The sequence below is a fragment of the Micropterus salmoides genome, unplaced genomic scaffold (genome assembly GCF_014851395.1).
Source record: "Micropterus salmoides isolate LMB-PRFRI ecotype aquatic unplaced genomic scaffold, ASM1485139v1 Ms_hic_scaffold_4163, whole genome shotgun sequence".
In the NCBI taxonomy this organism is placed as follows: Eukaryota; Metazoa; Chordata; class Actinopteri; order Centrarchiformes; family Centrarchidae; genus Micropterus; species Micropterus salmoides.
In genome coordinates, this window is record NW_024043555.1 from 493 (window position 1) to 18,429 (window position 17,937).

Consider the following 17,937-nt stretch of genomic DNA (forward strand, 5'->3'; position numbering starts at 1 on the left):
GATGAGAGGGTTCCAAACTGTAATTTGATCCTTACACTTGGTCAGACGGTTACCTTTCCGCCATGGTGGTGCCTTTCCGCAGGCCATTAAGATAGAACACTGCTCTCTGCTTGTGTGAAACCAGTAAAGACAACCTCTTTGCAGTGATCTGTGAGTAAACAACCAGAGACACAACTGATATGGTGGCACTCCATCAAAGAAAAGAAAGCATAAAGGAGGTGGGGAGTAAGTTAATCGGAAATAGCAGCAGACAAGCAAAAACCCACATGCCCACGAGAGAAATGAACACCCATTTGGCATTCTTTCTGTAGTCTCTTAGGTGGATTGTTGGTGAAGCCAATGGCAATGAGACACAACACAAGTCAAGTGTAGCCCCCTCAAACCCCAACATAATAACGTAAAATAAAAAAATACTCCTTCTTATATATATATATATATATATATATATATATATATATATATATATATATAATAATATATCCTTAAGCTCTCCTCACTGTCTGCCCCGGCCCATATCCCCTTGCCACATTGCTTGCAGACGATGGTTACAAGATGATCCATGCAAATACATTAGCAGGCCCAACAGCAGGTGAAACACAGTCCTGAAAGACAAATCCTCCATTCCGATGCCCATCCCTCCCGTCTCCATCCCAAAAATAAAGTAGCAAATCAAAGACAAAGTCACAGTCGTATGAGGTTAAAATGATGGGACATCTCTCTTTCTTTTTTTGGAAGCACGTCTTTTTCAAGGTATCTAAATATAGCAACTTCTAATATCCCTGATTATTAATTTGTCCTTTATTAAACGCTATGGCTGCTACTTCTGAAGCCACCAGTCAAGAGTTCTTTTATTGCAAGTCTCAAGGTACAACAATATTGAACCAAAGGGAACTCCAAGTGACAAAGGAGAACTGACCAGTTACTTAAGGATGTTAGCTAAGCACATGTACCTTCAAAGAAAAAGGGGAAAGTGAGGAGTTGCTCAGGTTGCCCAAGCCACTAACATTAGTCTTAGCTACAAAGTTAAGTACTTATCCACTAGTCACAATCTAGAACAGAGTTCAGATATAATAGCAAGGGTAGGTGGATGCTTTGGGAGTAGGATGTGGGGTGGTTTAGGCCAAAGTGGCCCAGGGCTGGATGTCTCACAGGATGGAGGGTATAGGGGAGCGAGAGCGCCGCAGCGGGCAGGGCGATCCGTAGGGCGAGGTCACAGGAGACAACCTCAGGGCGTTACCAGCCATGCCCGCTATGTTGTTTAAGCTCCGGGATTTCTCATAGCCTTCAGATGAGGGGGCGACAGAGAGGTGGTGGTGGAGGTGGTGGTGGTTGTGCAGGAACAGGACATGAACACACACAGGCAGGCAGGCAGGCAGGCACGCAGGCAGGCAGGCAACGATCCGAGTCCGAGCCAGCCGAGTAAACCGAGACAAGACAGGAGACAGCAGTGAGACAGAGCACTGTAACATACTGTATGGTGAGTGCATGCACAGCACACTTCCTCACAATAAAGCCCTTTGCACACCAAGTCTGTATTTTTATACGCATTATCTGATAAAAAAAGAAACCAGGCAAATTGAGTCCGATGCGTTTTATTATTCTATTGCTTGCTAAAATTCACAATAGGAGACAAAATGGAGTTGTCAAGCAGTGAGGATGCTTTTTGGACACCTCATCTGTCAGCTTCTCTCCCTCGCTTCTCTCCACTGGAGGAAGCTTTGCCAGCGCGGCTACCTGAAGAGGCTGAGCTGCCCTCCCTCTCTGCCTCCACACTGTCGCTCCGTCTGTGTGCTGTCCTCATCCCTTATTTCATCCTGCTCCTCGTCATCATTCACGTAAATATTATCTGACCTGTTGAAGGTGTGTTACCTGTAACAATTTTAGACGGAAAATACGGACTTACGGTGTGCAAAAGGCCTTAAGGCAGATTGGAGTCTTAGATAGGCAAATGTTTTGAGCTGAAGCCACTCTAGAAGGAGAATAACCTCTTTGGCTGAGTTAATCCTCAGTGGGTAGAGCCAAAAAACACAGTATTTCTGGTTTAAGATGGAAACCCTTTCTGACCTGAAAAAATACACTTTACCGGCCCATTGACACCCAGCTAATTTGAGGTAAAGTGGTATCATTTAAATATCAGTTAGCTATTTTACTTTTTGCTCTCAAAGAAGGCTGCTTAATTTGAAAACAAGGCATTCAGACTATAATTACAGCCAGCCAAACAATCGTCTGTATCAGCCCTCTAGTTGTAAGTCTGAGTCAAGTTATGACTCACTCATCATTCAGCAAAATATCAATCAACAGTGGATGCAAAGCAAACATAGCTGGTCCTTCCATTTAAATCAAATCCATTATTATTTCTAATTCAGTCAGTCCTGCTAATCAAAAATGAGCTATACATCATTTATATGCATCTGGTTCCAACATTTATCAAGCACACCTGGATGGAACCATCATTAAAAGCTATTGTGTTACACACACCGGCACCATCTACGGCACCCCCCCTAGCTTGTAAAGAAGTGAAACCAGAAAACAAACATAGCCTCCTATTAGCTGATTAGATTGTATCAGTGTTAATACTGGATTTTATTTAGAGGAAAATGTCAGCCACGATGGCTTTAGTTTTTTGGCCTCCTCTCTGATGACACTGCTCTAGTTGTTTTCACCAAATGGATGGTCTCATGGCTGTTGAAATTCCCCAAATCACTGACTCGAAATTACAATTAAGAAGCTGATTTGATAGTAATTCAAATTTGACGTGATTTCACATTAGTCACACTAAAATATCTAAGTTTGCCATTTAGTTTAGATAACTATGTTAGCCTATAGCTAGCTAGGTAAGCCAGTTAGTTAACATGAAGCTGTTCCAACATAATGAATGTAATGTATATGAATGAATGCAACAATGAAATCACTTCCATTTCTATTTTGAATCAATTCTGTTACCATTTTAAGGTGCCGTGTAGTTAACAATGGTTCACTGGCTCCACCCACTCACCAAACTAATCAGATTACTTCATGCTTACAGTATGATTAATATTCCAGTCTGCCAGAGTTAGTCAAATAAGTACAATTTGACTTGATTTGACATTAGTCACACTACACAACTGAAGAATAGAATCATACATTATCAGTCTTCCATCTCATGGCACCATCATTAGTATTTTCTCTTAAAAGAAATTGTATAAATCTTACAATTGTCTAATAAATGGTAATAACTTCATGAATGTTTTTATAAACTACTCATTTACATTGAGGCACATAGTTCAAAATATATAACAATAATACACATTAAGACTACAAACATGCACAATATGCATCAAATATAAGACTGTTTATGTGTAAAAATTCAAGTTATAGCTTGCACATACTGATGATGATGAGGATGATGATAAAGACCTTGATTAATAATGCTTCATTAATCTGTAGAGAGTCACACTTAGCTGAAACTTTTAAAAATGCAGCATGTGATGCACGCTGGCAGATTTGCATTCTGTCACTTGGTGCAAAAAAAACCCCCAAACAAGCAAGCCAAAGCCGCCAGATCGTTAACAGAGCATGCCAATCAACTGGCGTAAACACTGATGAGGAACAGCTAATGGAAACGTGGCCTCATTTTCATACTGCATAGGCACCATTTGTTTTACCGAGGGGAAGTGTGTAAATTAAACCGGGGCGTTTTCAGAACCAGCCGAGCCGGCAGAACAAAGGGAAGCCTGAGTCTATGCCAACAGGTAGCAGGGACTAGAATGGACTCATGTTTTATGTATTAGCGTCAGTGTGGTGGAAACTGCCGACAGAAGCAGCAGAGACGAAGGCAAAGCTGCTCTGCAAAACAAGAAGGACAATGTGCCCTGCGGTGAGAGAGACCACCATGATGTACTTCCACAGTGGATCTGGACCACATGTACAGTAGTTTAACCTGCAAGTCTGTCTCAGCACCCAGATTGAAAATCATACATTATACTATAGTGCATGTAAGAATAACAAATAAACTGATATGATGTATTATCTGAGTAGAATTCTTTTGAAATGGGAGCTGAAATTCAATTTAGCAATATCTTCACTTTGCAGAGTGGCGCTCTGGTATGGTAGCATTGCTTTGTCTGCTATAGATTGATTACATTAGTGCTACATAACACTGAGAGCAGGAAATTTAGAAAGCCTCCTGGAGAGGCGGTTAATGTCTAATAGGAGGCAATTAGCCAAAGAACGCTCCCACATTACAGAGCAGATTAACACAACCTTAATGCCTCAAGATGCTAGAGATACAACTGACAAACATGCTTTAGGCCTCAATATTAGCATGGTCAAAATGAGATTGCAATTGAAAGTATTTTACAGTAAAAATGTCTTAGGATTTTGCTGAACTTAACACATCAGCTGCAGTATGGCCTCATTTCCATTGTGTGAGCTGCTCAGTTTATATATTTCAGTTCATAACCTTTTCTGACATGACATGGAACAGCAACAAGGCTTTCTGGTAATTCAACAGATGTGAACTTCATGATGACCTTTAGCTTGTGTCAAAGGGTTTGGAAGGTCAAGCCCTTTTTGAGTCTGACCATGCCACTGAAGCACTGCTACAAGACTGAAGGCGAGAACAGATCTGGACAAATCTGACAGAAGATTTTAATTAAATTTTTTTATCGGAAACAATGCATTCTGTTTCCATATCTTGTCAAGCTTTGTGGTTAGTAAACTTTGCACGCAAAGTTTCAACATTGTGCAATCAGAAACAAGAATCAAGTCATCCTGGTGGTGCAACCAGAGCCATGATCAACTTATGTTTGACTTAAACTTCTTCCTTAATATCTTACACTTAAATCCACAGTAACAACATAAAGGGCTTGTCTATTGTAAACAACGGGCCTATCATGCATTTCTCTGCATGCTGAAGCAGTGAGCACGGGGCTCTAGTGACAGAGTTCAGAGGGTTGTGTTGTTTTTATTTCTTTTCCAAAACCTACAATACAAAACAAGTGTAAGGAACAGATACACCTGATTGCTTGTCTGTGCTAACAAAATCTGAGCCTCTTAAGCCTTTTTCAGGACAGACACACCCACTGCTTGGGAGCTAAGACTGCTCCCAGATGCTACTATATCTGTGCTCAAGGTAATGTTAGCGGCTGTCATTCTTTGAATTGGATTTGGAGTTTACCTGAGATGGATTTGCTAGACTCTATTAGTCTTCATCCTTAAAACCTCTTCTCATGTAAATGTGAAATATATTGTTGAAAATACTAACATTAAAGCGTATTTCTAAGCTAACACAGTGTTTCCCACAGGATTTTAAGAGGCTATGGTGGGTAAACTATTTGATCATAAACCAATTGTAGAGCTATAAATGGTGATGAAACAGCAACAAAGGTCATGCTGTTTTTCCAGCAACCCTAAATCAAATTATAGAAAATATAATAAGTAATTTCCCTAACATTTTATTGGGTTTTTTTTTTTACTTTTAATGGACACACATGGAATATGTTTTATACTTTCTGTGAATATAATCCAATTAATCTTATTTCCATACTGTATAGACACCTTATTTTGAAAACCAGGCGCTAACCTGCCTGTCGGTTCGCTCTGGGCCGTTTCAGTGGATTTACCGTAAAGGCTTGGATACGTGTGCACTCCAAATGTAGGCGCGGCTAGCTTATTCGCCTTCTCACAAACGAGTTTCAGAAATAGACCATTAACGTTACCGTAGTTACCTCAAAAGAAAAGTGGTTGTCTCGAGTCGGATGCCAAAGTGTGTGAGTGTGCGAGCTTACAGCAGTGCCCACAAAAGACAACGTTAGAGGTCTGTAATGTTGTTATGAGATGTGTAAAAATGGTTTTGGTTCATTTTGAAACTATGGTGGAACAAATTAGACTGTGGTGGGCCACTATAGTGTCGGTAATTAATGGGAAACACTGGCTAACATATTATGTTACTGGAGCTAACTTCTATCCAGCAATATAAGGACAATGCTGCTCCTTTATTGCCATTTCCTTCACATGTTCCAGAGCTAGCATGATATCACACATGTAGCCATCACATGTATATTTAACAGATGGAAATGTTAAGTCCACCAGAAAATGAGTTTTCAACTAATTCACAGTTTTAATGTTAGCTAGCTAGCTAGTTATAGGTACTAAACTCCGTCACTGATAATTATCTTTTAAGCTGGCAAATTCAATTCACTTGTGACCAACTGAAAATGAAAATCCTGTTTTTGTAAAAACTTTAAGGGTGTATTGTTGTTTGAAGAAAAAAAAAATAAATAAAAGGCAAAGCAACAGTAACAAAGGGACCAGGATTTAGCGAAGGGTCAATAACTGAATAAGGCTCTAACTTTTTTGAAAACTAAGTTTTCCACATATACATGACCTGGTGTCTTCATTCTTTGTCTTTATGAAACTATTAGGGTTAAAAAAAGACCTACTGTATGTATGGTCAGTAGGTTATATTTACTAGATCTGAATGTAAATTAATCCACTGGATTAGCTGGTGATTAGCACAATCACCTTTGGCAGCAAATGAAGTAGAAGCAAGTGCACTGTGCAAGACTACTAATGAATAAGTCAAAATGTTTGTGGGTTGAAATATATTTCTTTGACCATTTCCTGTGATTGTGAGATATCTGAAATCATCACCTTAAGAGCAAATAATACACTGTGTGATTTATTTGGGAACTGTAGATGGGCAATGAACCTGGCAACAGCCGAAAAAGGGAGAGACGGGGTCTGAAATTTATTCAAGTGTTTCCAGGCAACAAGAAAACATGAATAAATTGAGAAGAAAGCAACAGTTCTGAATCAGCTGCATGGACACTGGTGCCGCTCAGAATTGCCAAAAAAGTTGTGCTGTGTGTCGCTGCTGAGAATGACAACAACAGATCCACAGGTTACATTACCTGAGCTGACTAGGCCTGAACAAACAGCCTTCCCCCCTCCAGGGACGTTGATGTTGCAGTCACTAAGGACATGGATTGGCCGATGAGGAATTTGACTGATGTCTGTAAGACCTTTTTTTTTAAACATGTTGTACCCTGACATCTGTATTTTTATCTTAAAACATATCCCAATATCAACTGAGTGTTTATTTAGTTTACTCACAGAATATTTCACACAGTAAAAAAAAAAAAAGAACGCATGGCCACAGGAAATCCCTTTGAGATGAAACCTAACCCAGATTTATAAGTGATGACTAATGAATCAAAAATGAATCAGTCATAATGCACAATAGCAAGCATAGATTTTAGAATGATTCTTTAAGACAAGAAAATATTGAATGGTTTTAAAGGACTATGTTTATGAAAAGATTAACATAATAAATTTATCCATGCTTAGAAGAATTTCCACATATAGTTACCTGTTTTTCGTAGCCCCCCATCTGCAGGGCAGCTGTAGTCACTAGCAGCGAGCAGAAAGCACGTCCCCCCACTCCGGCGGTCCTGTTCCCGGGTGCTGGACCTTCGCATGGGGACCCTCTCATCTGGAGACATGGTCAGGTCACTGCCTCCGCTGCAATCTGCTGAGAGAACTGTGAGAAAAGAATATGATATTATAACAATATTCTGACATAAAAGATTTCAAGCTTTAAATCCAAAGCTCATATCAGTAGATTCAGTAATAAAAAGCCTTAAGCATGAACTTAGCATACCATTAAAGCTTCAATAGTGGCATCAATAATTCCATGATTTTCAACAGCGATACTGAATAATTAGATAATATGACAGTTATAAAATATTTTAACCATCTATGTTACACATTATCTTGACAGTGGGTAAAAAAAATGTATTGCATTGTGTTGTAATATTGTATATATATTATAAATATAAGTATATATTTCAAAAATATATATTTGGGGGGTAAACTTTGGGGTACGGTAAAGTAACACTGTACTATAATGCTAAAGAATGGAAAAAGAGAGTTATTATTTAAAGTCTGCATAAAATTTATGAAAATACTCAATGGAAATGGCTCAAATGGTTCAATGGCTTTACCAGTTTAAAATACAATCATATTAAATGTGAAAATATAAAAAATAAACTCTTTACATAAGTTTGTTTGTCTAAATGTTACTTTAACACTGTACCACTGTGGAACCACCTATAGGAATGAATGCGTAATAGAGAGTACAGATATTTCAACAGTTTTAATGTTTATGTTAAAACTCTTTAAATCCAAACTTCAGTTACTTCCATTAATTTATAATTTGTGTTAGATTTAAATGTGTATCTTCAGGTTTCTGGTGCCATTTCAGATATGTGTTACCTTGAAATTATGAAATGAAAAGATCAAAACCAGCAATAGAATTTATCACGCTAACCAGTTTTGTCTATGGAGCCACAGCTTGTTTTAGGTATTCCCCCTGTCCAAAAACTGTTACAAGCAAAAGAGCCAAACTTTTGCATTTGGATACTCCATCATTACACTGGATTGTAACATATTCTTCTTAGCTTGTACAAGTGCATCTGTGTCCCCAAGTATTTGCAATAACGTCTGCCCGGACATCAAGTTCTCCAGAAATGCATTGGCAGTTTAACAACTGGCCATAACCATTGTAATGATGGAATATGTCATGAATTACATTAGCGTGGCTCTTTTATGTGTTTTTAATAGTTTTTGGATTACAGTGGAGGTCTGTAGGACAGAGGAATGATCTATAGCAGGATTTGGCTACACAAGCAAAACTGGTTTTGTTGGATTAATTCATTTTTACTTTTGGTTTTGTCTTAGAATTGGTGGATAAAAAGAAAGAGAAAATAACACCAGTGTTCTTTCCAAGTTTACATGTTGCCATGTGTATCTTATTAGTTGAGATCTAACAATTCAACTGTTTCACAAATAAAACCATTTTCTGATATTACACCACTGTAGTTAAGATTTGATTAGGGCTAATGTTAGGGTATTCATTATAATTTCAGATTATTCTATAGTTTACCACTAGTGTAATATTAATTCCAGTGGGATAATACAGCGGTTTCATTTTAATGGGTTGTTTTCATTCATTAAATCATAACAGTTTATTTAACAGCAGATTTTACGAGTAGCTAGGATAGCTAGATAATTAAGCTAATGTTAAGCTAATGTTAGCTGTATGAGTTGGTTGTATAGTCTCTGGCTTTTAATGTTTAGTTTGAGAAATTTTTATCCCAGAGAAAATACTCTATATACATACTAGAACCTGGCACCTCACATGTGATGCACATACAGTGTGTTATATGGAACCTTTCACATTGAAACAGAAACCATGAAGCAATCTTAAGGAAATTGAAGAGTAACGTAACCAAGCAGACTGTATTTTTTTGACCTCTAAGGAATTCCCACAAGCTACTGAACCAGATTGATTCTGTTTGTGCAATCAGTTGAGGCATGAATTATTATATGCTTGGTAAATATAAGATTCTGAGACCTAATAAACAAATAGACTGTGAAGAGCACAGAGTGCACACCTACCCTCAGGAATGTGTATATGGAGGTTGACACGGGAGTTTCCATCAATATCCGATGTGTAAGAGTAAATTACTGACATGGGCCTAGAGGGAAAACCAGCCACCTACGGTCTGAACAACAGATGAACTATCCCTACTAGAAGAAATACTTGGACACAAAGACTCTATTTCACACAAACATCTCCTGCTCTCAGTACGTTTTGCATTACCTTCCTTATCACTGTGGCAACCAGAGATGAAAGCTGCAAGGCAAAAGAGCTCAGTCTTCTGTGAGAGAGCTGCTGTGGATCTTGTGAGTCTCCAGGGATAAACCATTTCTAGTCTCAGGGGGGAATCTGTCAAATGGACACTGCCTTCTTTCTGAATTGAGGTCCCTTATGGATTCTCATTGCTGTCATTACATGAATAACACCACTTGAAATTTCCTACTGAGGTGTGTGGTTGCTCATAACTTTCTTTCCCATATGGCCTTGGTCTGGTCATATGGTCTTACCTGAGCGGTTGCGTTCTAGTACCCTGCTCCCTTTTACGAGGCACAGGTCACCTTGCGTGCTGTTGCAGGTGGTGTTGAGATCTGCTTTGCAGTAGGTGGGGGACCCTCCCTGCACCTGAGGGATGTGTTTCTTCCTCTTCTTGGGCAGCTTCTGCTTGGCCATGGCCAGGGAGTAGTACATCCCAAAGTTATTGACGATAACAGGCACAGGCATGGCTATCGTCAGCACACCTGCCAAGGCGCACAATGCGCCCACAACCATGCCTGACCAGGTCTCTGGATACATGTCGCCATAGCCCAGTGTTGTCATGGTTACCACGGCCCACCAGAAGCCAATGGGGATGTTCTTGAACTTGGTGTGGAGGCTAGCTGTGGGATCATTGGGCTTAGCGCCAATTCGTTCGGCATAGTAGATCATGGTGGCAAAAATTAACACTCCCAACGCTAGGAAGATGATGAGCAGCAGGAATTCATTGGTGCTGGCCCGTAATGTGTGGCCTAGCACCCTTAGTCCCACGAAATGACGTGTTAGCTTGAAGATACGCAGGATCCGAACAAAGCGCACCACCCTGAGGAAGCCCAACACATCCTTGGCAGCCTTTGAAGAAAGGCCACTCAGCCCTACCTCCAAATAGAAAGGCAGGATAGCCACAAAGTCGATGATGTTGAGAACACTCTTAATAAACTCCAACTTGACCGGGCAGAAGGTCACACGCACCAGGAACTCGATGGTGAACCAGAACACGCAAACACCCTCCACGTATGTGAGTGCAGGATCAGTTTCAATCTCATATTGTGGGCCCGAATCTGGCACGCTGCTGTTCCGCATCGCCTCAGTCTTGTTGATGATGGTGTTGAAAGCCTCATGAGTCTCCAAGCAGAAGGTGGTGATGGAGACCAGAATGAAGAACAAAGATGCAAAGGCAATAAACTACAGGAGAGGATTAGAGAAAAAGACATGTTATATTTCAAATAGTTTGAACCTTGAGAGTGAACACAGACAAGTTTAATTAACTTGCATCATTATGAATGGACTACAGAGGAGTAGCCTATTATCAAGTGCAACAAATAAACACACACTTCCCCCCTGCTCCTTTTGGGAATGTAGCACGGGAATACAGATGCAGTCACATTTAATTTACTGCTGCTGGTATGTTGGGCAGTTGGCAGAAAAACAAGGAAGAAAGTGGTTATCCCAACTGAGCAAACACAAGACATCAGAATCAGTGGGGAATTGGAAAAAGGTGTTTATTTTTGTGGACTGAATTTATTTTGTGCTTCTGCATTTCTTTAATTTGTGTAAATGTCTTATTGTGTCTTACAGCATATAAGTTGTGCCACATCTCGATGTAGTTGCATTGCATGTAACGTCTGGGTGAACTATTTACTCTGTTGCATATGTGTACTAGTCGTAACCAGGTCAACTAAGGAATATTTTTTTTCCTTGAGTATTGAAGTAAGTAAAATTAGAGGTAAAAGTAATTTTCTTGCGACAGATTTATTTTGTGACTCCCGGGCTGGGAACTAGATGATATGAGCCCATACAACCGGTCTACCCCTTTCGGACAGTATTAGGTACATAGGTACCAGCGCAGAAGGTAGAACCAATTTCAACTGGACCAAGTCTTGTGGTACACATGACCTATATGGACCTGTATGGATCAAGTCCAATTTGCCTTGATTTAATCTTCCTTGGATAACAAAGACCTGGATGGATGAATCTTCACAGACATAAATGGCTGTCAGTAACTGGATTTTCCAAAGTGATTCTGGAGTAACGTGTCATATCTTCTGCACAGCACATAAAAGAGCTAATCTGTTGCATTTTCAGGTACTACATGTTGTGAAAATAGTCTTAACTCAATGTTCACTGGCACTTTTAATGGTTTCTGGCACTTTTAATAACATGTCAAGGTCTTTAACATGGCTAGAGTTTGATCAGTTGTCATAGAGATGACTCAACAGTGATCACATGACCTGTATGGAATTTAAGTTGCATGAAAACAGGTAAGAGTACACACGGTGGCTCTGCTTTAATCTTGAGAAGCTGCAGAGCTGCAGTCTCTATACATTAAACTGAACTTATACTGTAAATTTCCTTCTTAACTGAGGCTCTTTGAAGACGTATGAAGGTATTTTTGTGTCTTTTTAATGCAAGCAAACAAAATGTTTGGAGGAAATATTTATCACTGCAATCAAAAATCAAGTTTGTAATTAAAAATAACTTTTTTGTGTCTCAAAAAGTTTTAATTGCTATTATGTCATATTATTTGATTGCAAATCAAAAAGTTTTCCTTGTGAGTCAGAAAGTTATGCAAGTTAATATGTTTTGCTAGTTAAATAGTTTTGCAAGTTAATAAGTTTTGCTAGTTAAATAGTTTTGCAAGTCAAAAGGTTTTCCTTGTGAGTCAGAATGTTTTGCTGGTTAAACCGTTTTGCAAGTTGAAATGTTTTGCGAGTCAAAAATGGTCAAAATAAGAGATTCTATTGGTGGGTTTGACTGACCGGTCATGGGTTTGCATTGACCGCATGGCCATGCCCACAATCCCCTTGCTCATATGGCTCTGACCAGCACTCAGCTCTACTGGAGTCGGCGTTGTAACGTGTACAGGCAGGATGGAGGTATGTTGACGTTATGTCGCTTATTTCAATAGAAATGCTTTTAAATGTAGTATGGCATAATATAATGATTATTTATATTTACTGTTGGCAAGGCCACGGAGTCTATTGCACATGTATGATAGTTAGCTAACGTAAGCCATCTTGGCATGAAGCTTGACTGGCTGTGCATCAGACATGACTAGCTAGGCTAAGGTTAGCTACTCATGTTAACACATGTTAACTCTCTCGCTTGCAAAACGGTTTAACCTGCAAAACTTTCTGACTCGCAAGGAAAACCTTTTGACTTGCATCAAATAATATGACATAATAGCAATTAAAACATTTTGTGACACAAAAAAGGCCTGTTTATTTTTAATTACAAACTTGATTTTTGATTGCAGTGCCATATAAATATTCTCTCAAATTTTTTTTTTGTTGGCATTAAAAAGACACAAAAATACCTACCATTCACCGGTCTTGTGCAGAGTTTTGTGTGGATTCCGTGTTGCCGACAACTGCATGCACGTCGCGGGTCTATTTCAAGTAGCCGGCTGTTTAAAAACGATTTAATATTCTTTGTGTGGTTCATCAACTGCAATAAATTATCCAAAAGTCCCGCGATGTGCGGACAACTCGGCACAACTCCAGTAAAGCTGGGGTCACTTCAGCAAGTGTTCCTCTATTGCCACAACACACATACACGCTAAACCTTTATTGAAAGTTTAATTCTTTTTACACGTTTATTTACAGCATTAAATGTTGAAATGTATATTGTAATAGGCTGTATATTAACTTACTGGGAGAAAACTGGTAGTTCTATGTAAAACCAGACGCTGAGCACCCCCATACCGCCAAAATGGCATGATCCTTGTGTCGTTGCGAAGCTTCGACTGTGAGATTGACAGTCGAATCAGGCTCCGCCCATCGAAGCATTGAATCTTTGGCTATTCGGGGTCAGCCCTAATACATATATGTAACATATATAGTTAAACATGGTGGTCTGCATTTGTGCTGACTTATTTTATGTACTGTGTTGCTTTGCTAACATCTTTGATAAACCAAATCTACCAAACAGAAAAATCTAGTCTTGGCTAAAGTCAAGCAAGTCATTTTCTGTGGCCCAACAGCTTAATTAGATCTCCAACCTAATATTAGTGTGTTGGTACTGAGGTATGAAAGCACGAAACATGCATTTTAAATGAATGGGATGTAAACACTTTGAAATAACATCATGAAAAAAGTAAACATTTAACATGTTGCTGCCATTAAAATGTATAGCAGGGGTTTTAACAAACATTGTGATTGGTTCTATATGGGGGGGGATGCGAACTCCTGTGCCTCAATGGTGGGGTTCAAGGGTGGTCTTTGGCAGCGAATGTGAACAGTCTTCTTAATAGATAACATCCACAGACTGGTGGTGGTGCTGTGGATAAGATGCCTGCTATTGGTGTGAAAGATCTGGGTTCAATCCCCCACTGACATAATTAGCAATTGTAAATTGCTTTGGATTAAAGCGTCACCTAAATGAATAATAATGCGACTGACCAAGCCAACTCCTTAGGAAGGAAAAACTAGGTCAAATATGAATTTTGCATTCAACTTCTTATGTTTGATCAATCAGCAGGTTTTTGTCATGGGGCTACCCCATGCCTTTAAGCCAGTGGTAGCATTGGTATTAGCAGGCTAAGCTAACCTTAGCATGAGCATAGGCCTGTTAGCTATTAAAGGGAGCGTTAGCATTGGACTGTTAGCACCAACGGACACATGGCTTGTCATTTCATTTCCGTTCATTTAAGTACTAGTCGAAAGAGTAGAAATCATGATTAGATAAATACAAAACATACACAGTTAATTTCAAGACATTTATTTTAGGTTATTGGATTTACCCAAGGTCATCCAAATGTTTGCATGTTTCATTCACCTGTTCTCATCTGGGTAAAAATGGCAAAAAGGAAGTGATAGAGTCTGGAGTAATTTATAGTGTGAGCAAGTACAAAGGGGTGTATTAGAGTCTCTAAAGTTTTCTGTTTTGAGAAGCTTGTTCAGCATGTAACATTTAATTTTTGGTTTTATAGTTGATATATTGTGTATTGATGTAGTCAGAAATGTTTGGGAATGTGGAGATGTTGTTTGATTGATTTCCAATTAACTTTGGTTTGTCCTGTAGGAGGGGCTTCCGGTATAAAGGAAGAAGGCAGAGGCTCCTCTGGGCAGGACAGCTTTGGCCTGGAAGGGTGCATGTGCCCAATAATCAGGGCCTGATATATGTTTTTTGTGTTGTTTAATATCAGTTTGCGATGATAATTTGAATAGTTTGTACTTAGTTTTCTTGTTGTTTGTTTGTTTAATTTTTGATATATTTTGCAATAATTCACCCTTGCACTACTGCACTTTCCACGTGTCTGGTGAAGAAATAGAAGAAAGCACCAGGGGAAGAACTCCTGAGTCTGTCTCCTCCTTCCACCATGGGGCTAAACATTTCAGTTTTGCTATAACAATCTACCAACAGTCAAAATGCTGTGGCCCTGCCATGTTTGGGAGGACATTTGTAACAAAACTGTGGAGCCTAATAACCATATTTAACAAATGAGCGGATGCTTTTCTGCAGGATACAGATAGTTCTCACCATTTCTAGCAACATTCTGTCATCTCCAACGCTGTCGATGATACACAACACAGGTTGTTATAATGTTAACTTGGCTCCAAATAGAGATAGGGACACCTATACATTTGGTTCTTGGTTCATTCATATCTACTGCCAACATGAAGGAATGCAACTTTTATAAGGATGCAATATACTTACCAGCTTTAGGTGAGATAATAGGGAAGAGAAAAGGTGAACTCATATCTTTGATTTGTTAAAACGTTATTGTTCACCAGGGCGAGCGAGGTGTGATCATGAGAGGGGCAAGTCAGTAGCACAAAGAAAAAACATTTACAATTTTAGAGCTATGACAGCAGCACTAATAATACAGTATTAAGTCCGTAATGCATCAATACAAAGCACGACCAGCTATGCCTGTTCCAAAACAATCTGCTTCATAAGTAACTTTGGTTGGCAAAATGATAGCATGTTGATACACGGCAGCTGAATCTGTATGGTAACATTATTAAAGATGATGAGTCACATGCAGATTGTATTTAGTTTTTTTGCTAAACAGATCTTGCTTTGTGTTGGTGTTCTTTTGCAAAGTGTTTATCCAACCACCTGTCATATGCAGAGCTCACATCCAGCCTTTCTGCTGCCCTGGAAGAAGCTCAGGGTGAATTTGCAAACATCCACGGCTTTCTCCGAGAGCTAGACGGAGCAGATTTCCTCACATGCAGCCTACTATGCTCCTTCTCCACCTTCCTCCCACAATCCATCCACTGGTGTGCACTGCCTACTGAGCTCTGAAGAAGTCGTTTCACACCCTGCCTTGTTTTTGGATGCATGACTCACACACTCTCAAAATATCATTGCCACTATTTGGGTCGCCCTGCTCCTGAACTGTGTGTGTGCATTCACTCTACTGCTGTTAGCACGCACTCTCTTCATACATTATACAAATGTCTCTATCATCATATAAGTGTTTTTTTGGGGGTGGGTGGAGGGTGGGGGTGATGTCCTGCTCATTCACCAGCACAGTTAAAGCCACAGCATTTTGTAAAACAGCAGCATCTAATAGTTACTAAGCACCATTAACTTTCTACATTCAAGAACCAGGCTAGGATTTTGATTTTTTAATTCAGTGGAGGGTTAGGGTCTAGGCAGTAGGCGGAAGTAAACAAGACAAGTTTCTGCAGTTGATCTCACTTTCAAACCTGTGCAGTAAAGACTTTTTCACCGCTTTTGCTAAGAAATATGACCATGAGATGCTTAAGAACCTGTTACATGTCAAAAGTAATCAAAATGCCATTGACAAATTTCACTTTTCAACTAAATTTTGCTCACTTTTAATAGACAGCAACTGCAAATCACCAAAACCACACTGACTGCTCCAACAACAAACTTGAACTTTGGAAAAAAAAAACATTAAGCAAACTTGACAACATGCTCTATGAAATTATTTCCACTTAAGTTTATTTTCTGTCTAACTGTTTCTAACTGTGTTTCAGAAGAAATATTTATTGTAAGTTTACTGATTTAATCATAAGCTAGCAAGAGTTTAATAACACAGTATCATTTGGACTGTGCTACAGCAGTAATAGAGTTATAAAGGGTACAGTCTAGACCTGCTTTATATAAAGTGCCCTGAGAAGTGCTCTGAGATGGTTTGGTGCTATATAAATAAAACTGGTTGGAATTGAATTGCTAGAGAGCACAACACATAAATCATCAGTCTATATCAATGTAAAATTGCCATAGTTGAAAACTTAATTTTTATATGCTGAGGAGCTAATGCTGTGTCCATATTGTCAGTTTTCTCATTGTACAGTGTTTGCATCAACATCCAAATCATACTGACAACTGCAATTATGGATTTTTTTCTGTAGGCTGTGATATGTAAGTAGAAGTGTATACGATGGTGCCTCAAAAGTCAAACAAATTTGAATGCCTCAGAGCCAATGTCTGCCATTCAGGGTGATCAAATCCAAATTAATGGTTACAGAGCTATATTGTCAATGCATTGTTTTTGACACAACCAACTCTGTAGTAAAACCATGATGAGTTGTCCTATGGCATGAATGTTCACAAGCTGTGAACATGGGAGTCTTTACCATCCATTCCAAATTAAATATGCGCACAAGAATACAATTTTACCATTTGTGTAGTTATTGACCAGAAATAGAAAAACCAATAAACTAAATAAACAACAAAATAATCCCAGATTTGCAAGGCACACTGTTGACAGCTTTGACTAAAGTATTAGATGTGTTTTAGGCTGGAGTTTTCCTTTAAACTCCTTTAAAATAATTCTCCTCCGACTTCCTGTCAATCTTCTCTCACCATGACATTGGCTGAAATGAGCAGCGGGACTACCTGAGCTTTTTCCTTCTTGTGCTCGGCTGCTGTGCCAACTAATGACAACTCCCGTCTCGTGCTGGGCTGTAAATTCGTCGGGTTTACGTATGCTGCGCGAGGATACATCATCTCCCCACTGGCCTGTAACAGCTGAATCATGTCACATTAAACGAGCCAAACACCAATATGATAGACATTAAAAATGCAAATGCGCTACGCTACCATGTGATTGCAACATGCTTCTCGACATCCTGATTTCCAGCATACACACTCTGCATGCTAAATAAGTACTGTACATCTATGAATGGATATAACAGAGACAGTCTATACCAGAACATGCAGATCTAATTTAGCCCGAGGACTGGTCCCATTTTCCATCTTTTTTATTACTTTTAAGGCTTTAAGCTTTAGAGGTTCTTGCTTGATGGCACTGCTAATAATAGCCATGGTGGCAGAGGTCA

General features: G+C 39.3%; 1 protein-coding gene across 1 annotated transcript; it reads right to left on the reverse strand.

Moving 5' to 3' along the window:
- Nucleotides 1-824: 824 nt before the first annotated feature.
- Nucleotides 825-17,635, reverse strand: LOC119887380 (potassium voltage-gated channel subfamily C member 2-like). The gene is made up of 4 exons (XM_038698193.1): nucleotides 17,462-17,635; nucleotides 9,931-10,861; nucleotides 7,352-7,522; nucleotides 825-1,282 (listed from the first exon to the last, which is right to left on the reverse strand). Exons 1-4 carry the CDS (start codon nucleotides 17,633-17,635, stop codon nucleotides 1,146-1,148), a joined length of 1,413 nt encoding a protein of 470 aa, XP_038554121.1. The 3' UTR covers nucleotides 825-1,145.
- Between the last annotated feature and the right edge of the window lie 302 nt (nucleotides 17,636-17,937).

Excerpts from the sequence above, each read along its gene's own strand:
- LOC119887380 (XM_038698193.1), bottom strand. The coding sequence starts at position 17,635 with ATGATTCAGCTGTTACAGGCCAGTGGGGAGATGATGTATCCTCGCGCA. Across the intron at positions 10,862-17,461 it reads TCATTTCAGCCAATGTCATG|TTTATTGCCTTTGCATCTTT; the intron begins GTGAGAGAAGAT and ends CCTCTCCTGTAG. Across the intron at positions 7,523-9,930 it reads ACTAGAACGCAACCGCTCAG|TTCTCTCAGCAGATTGCAGC; the intron begins GTAAGACCATAT and ends CTTTTCTCACAG.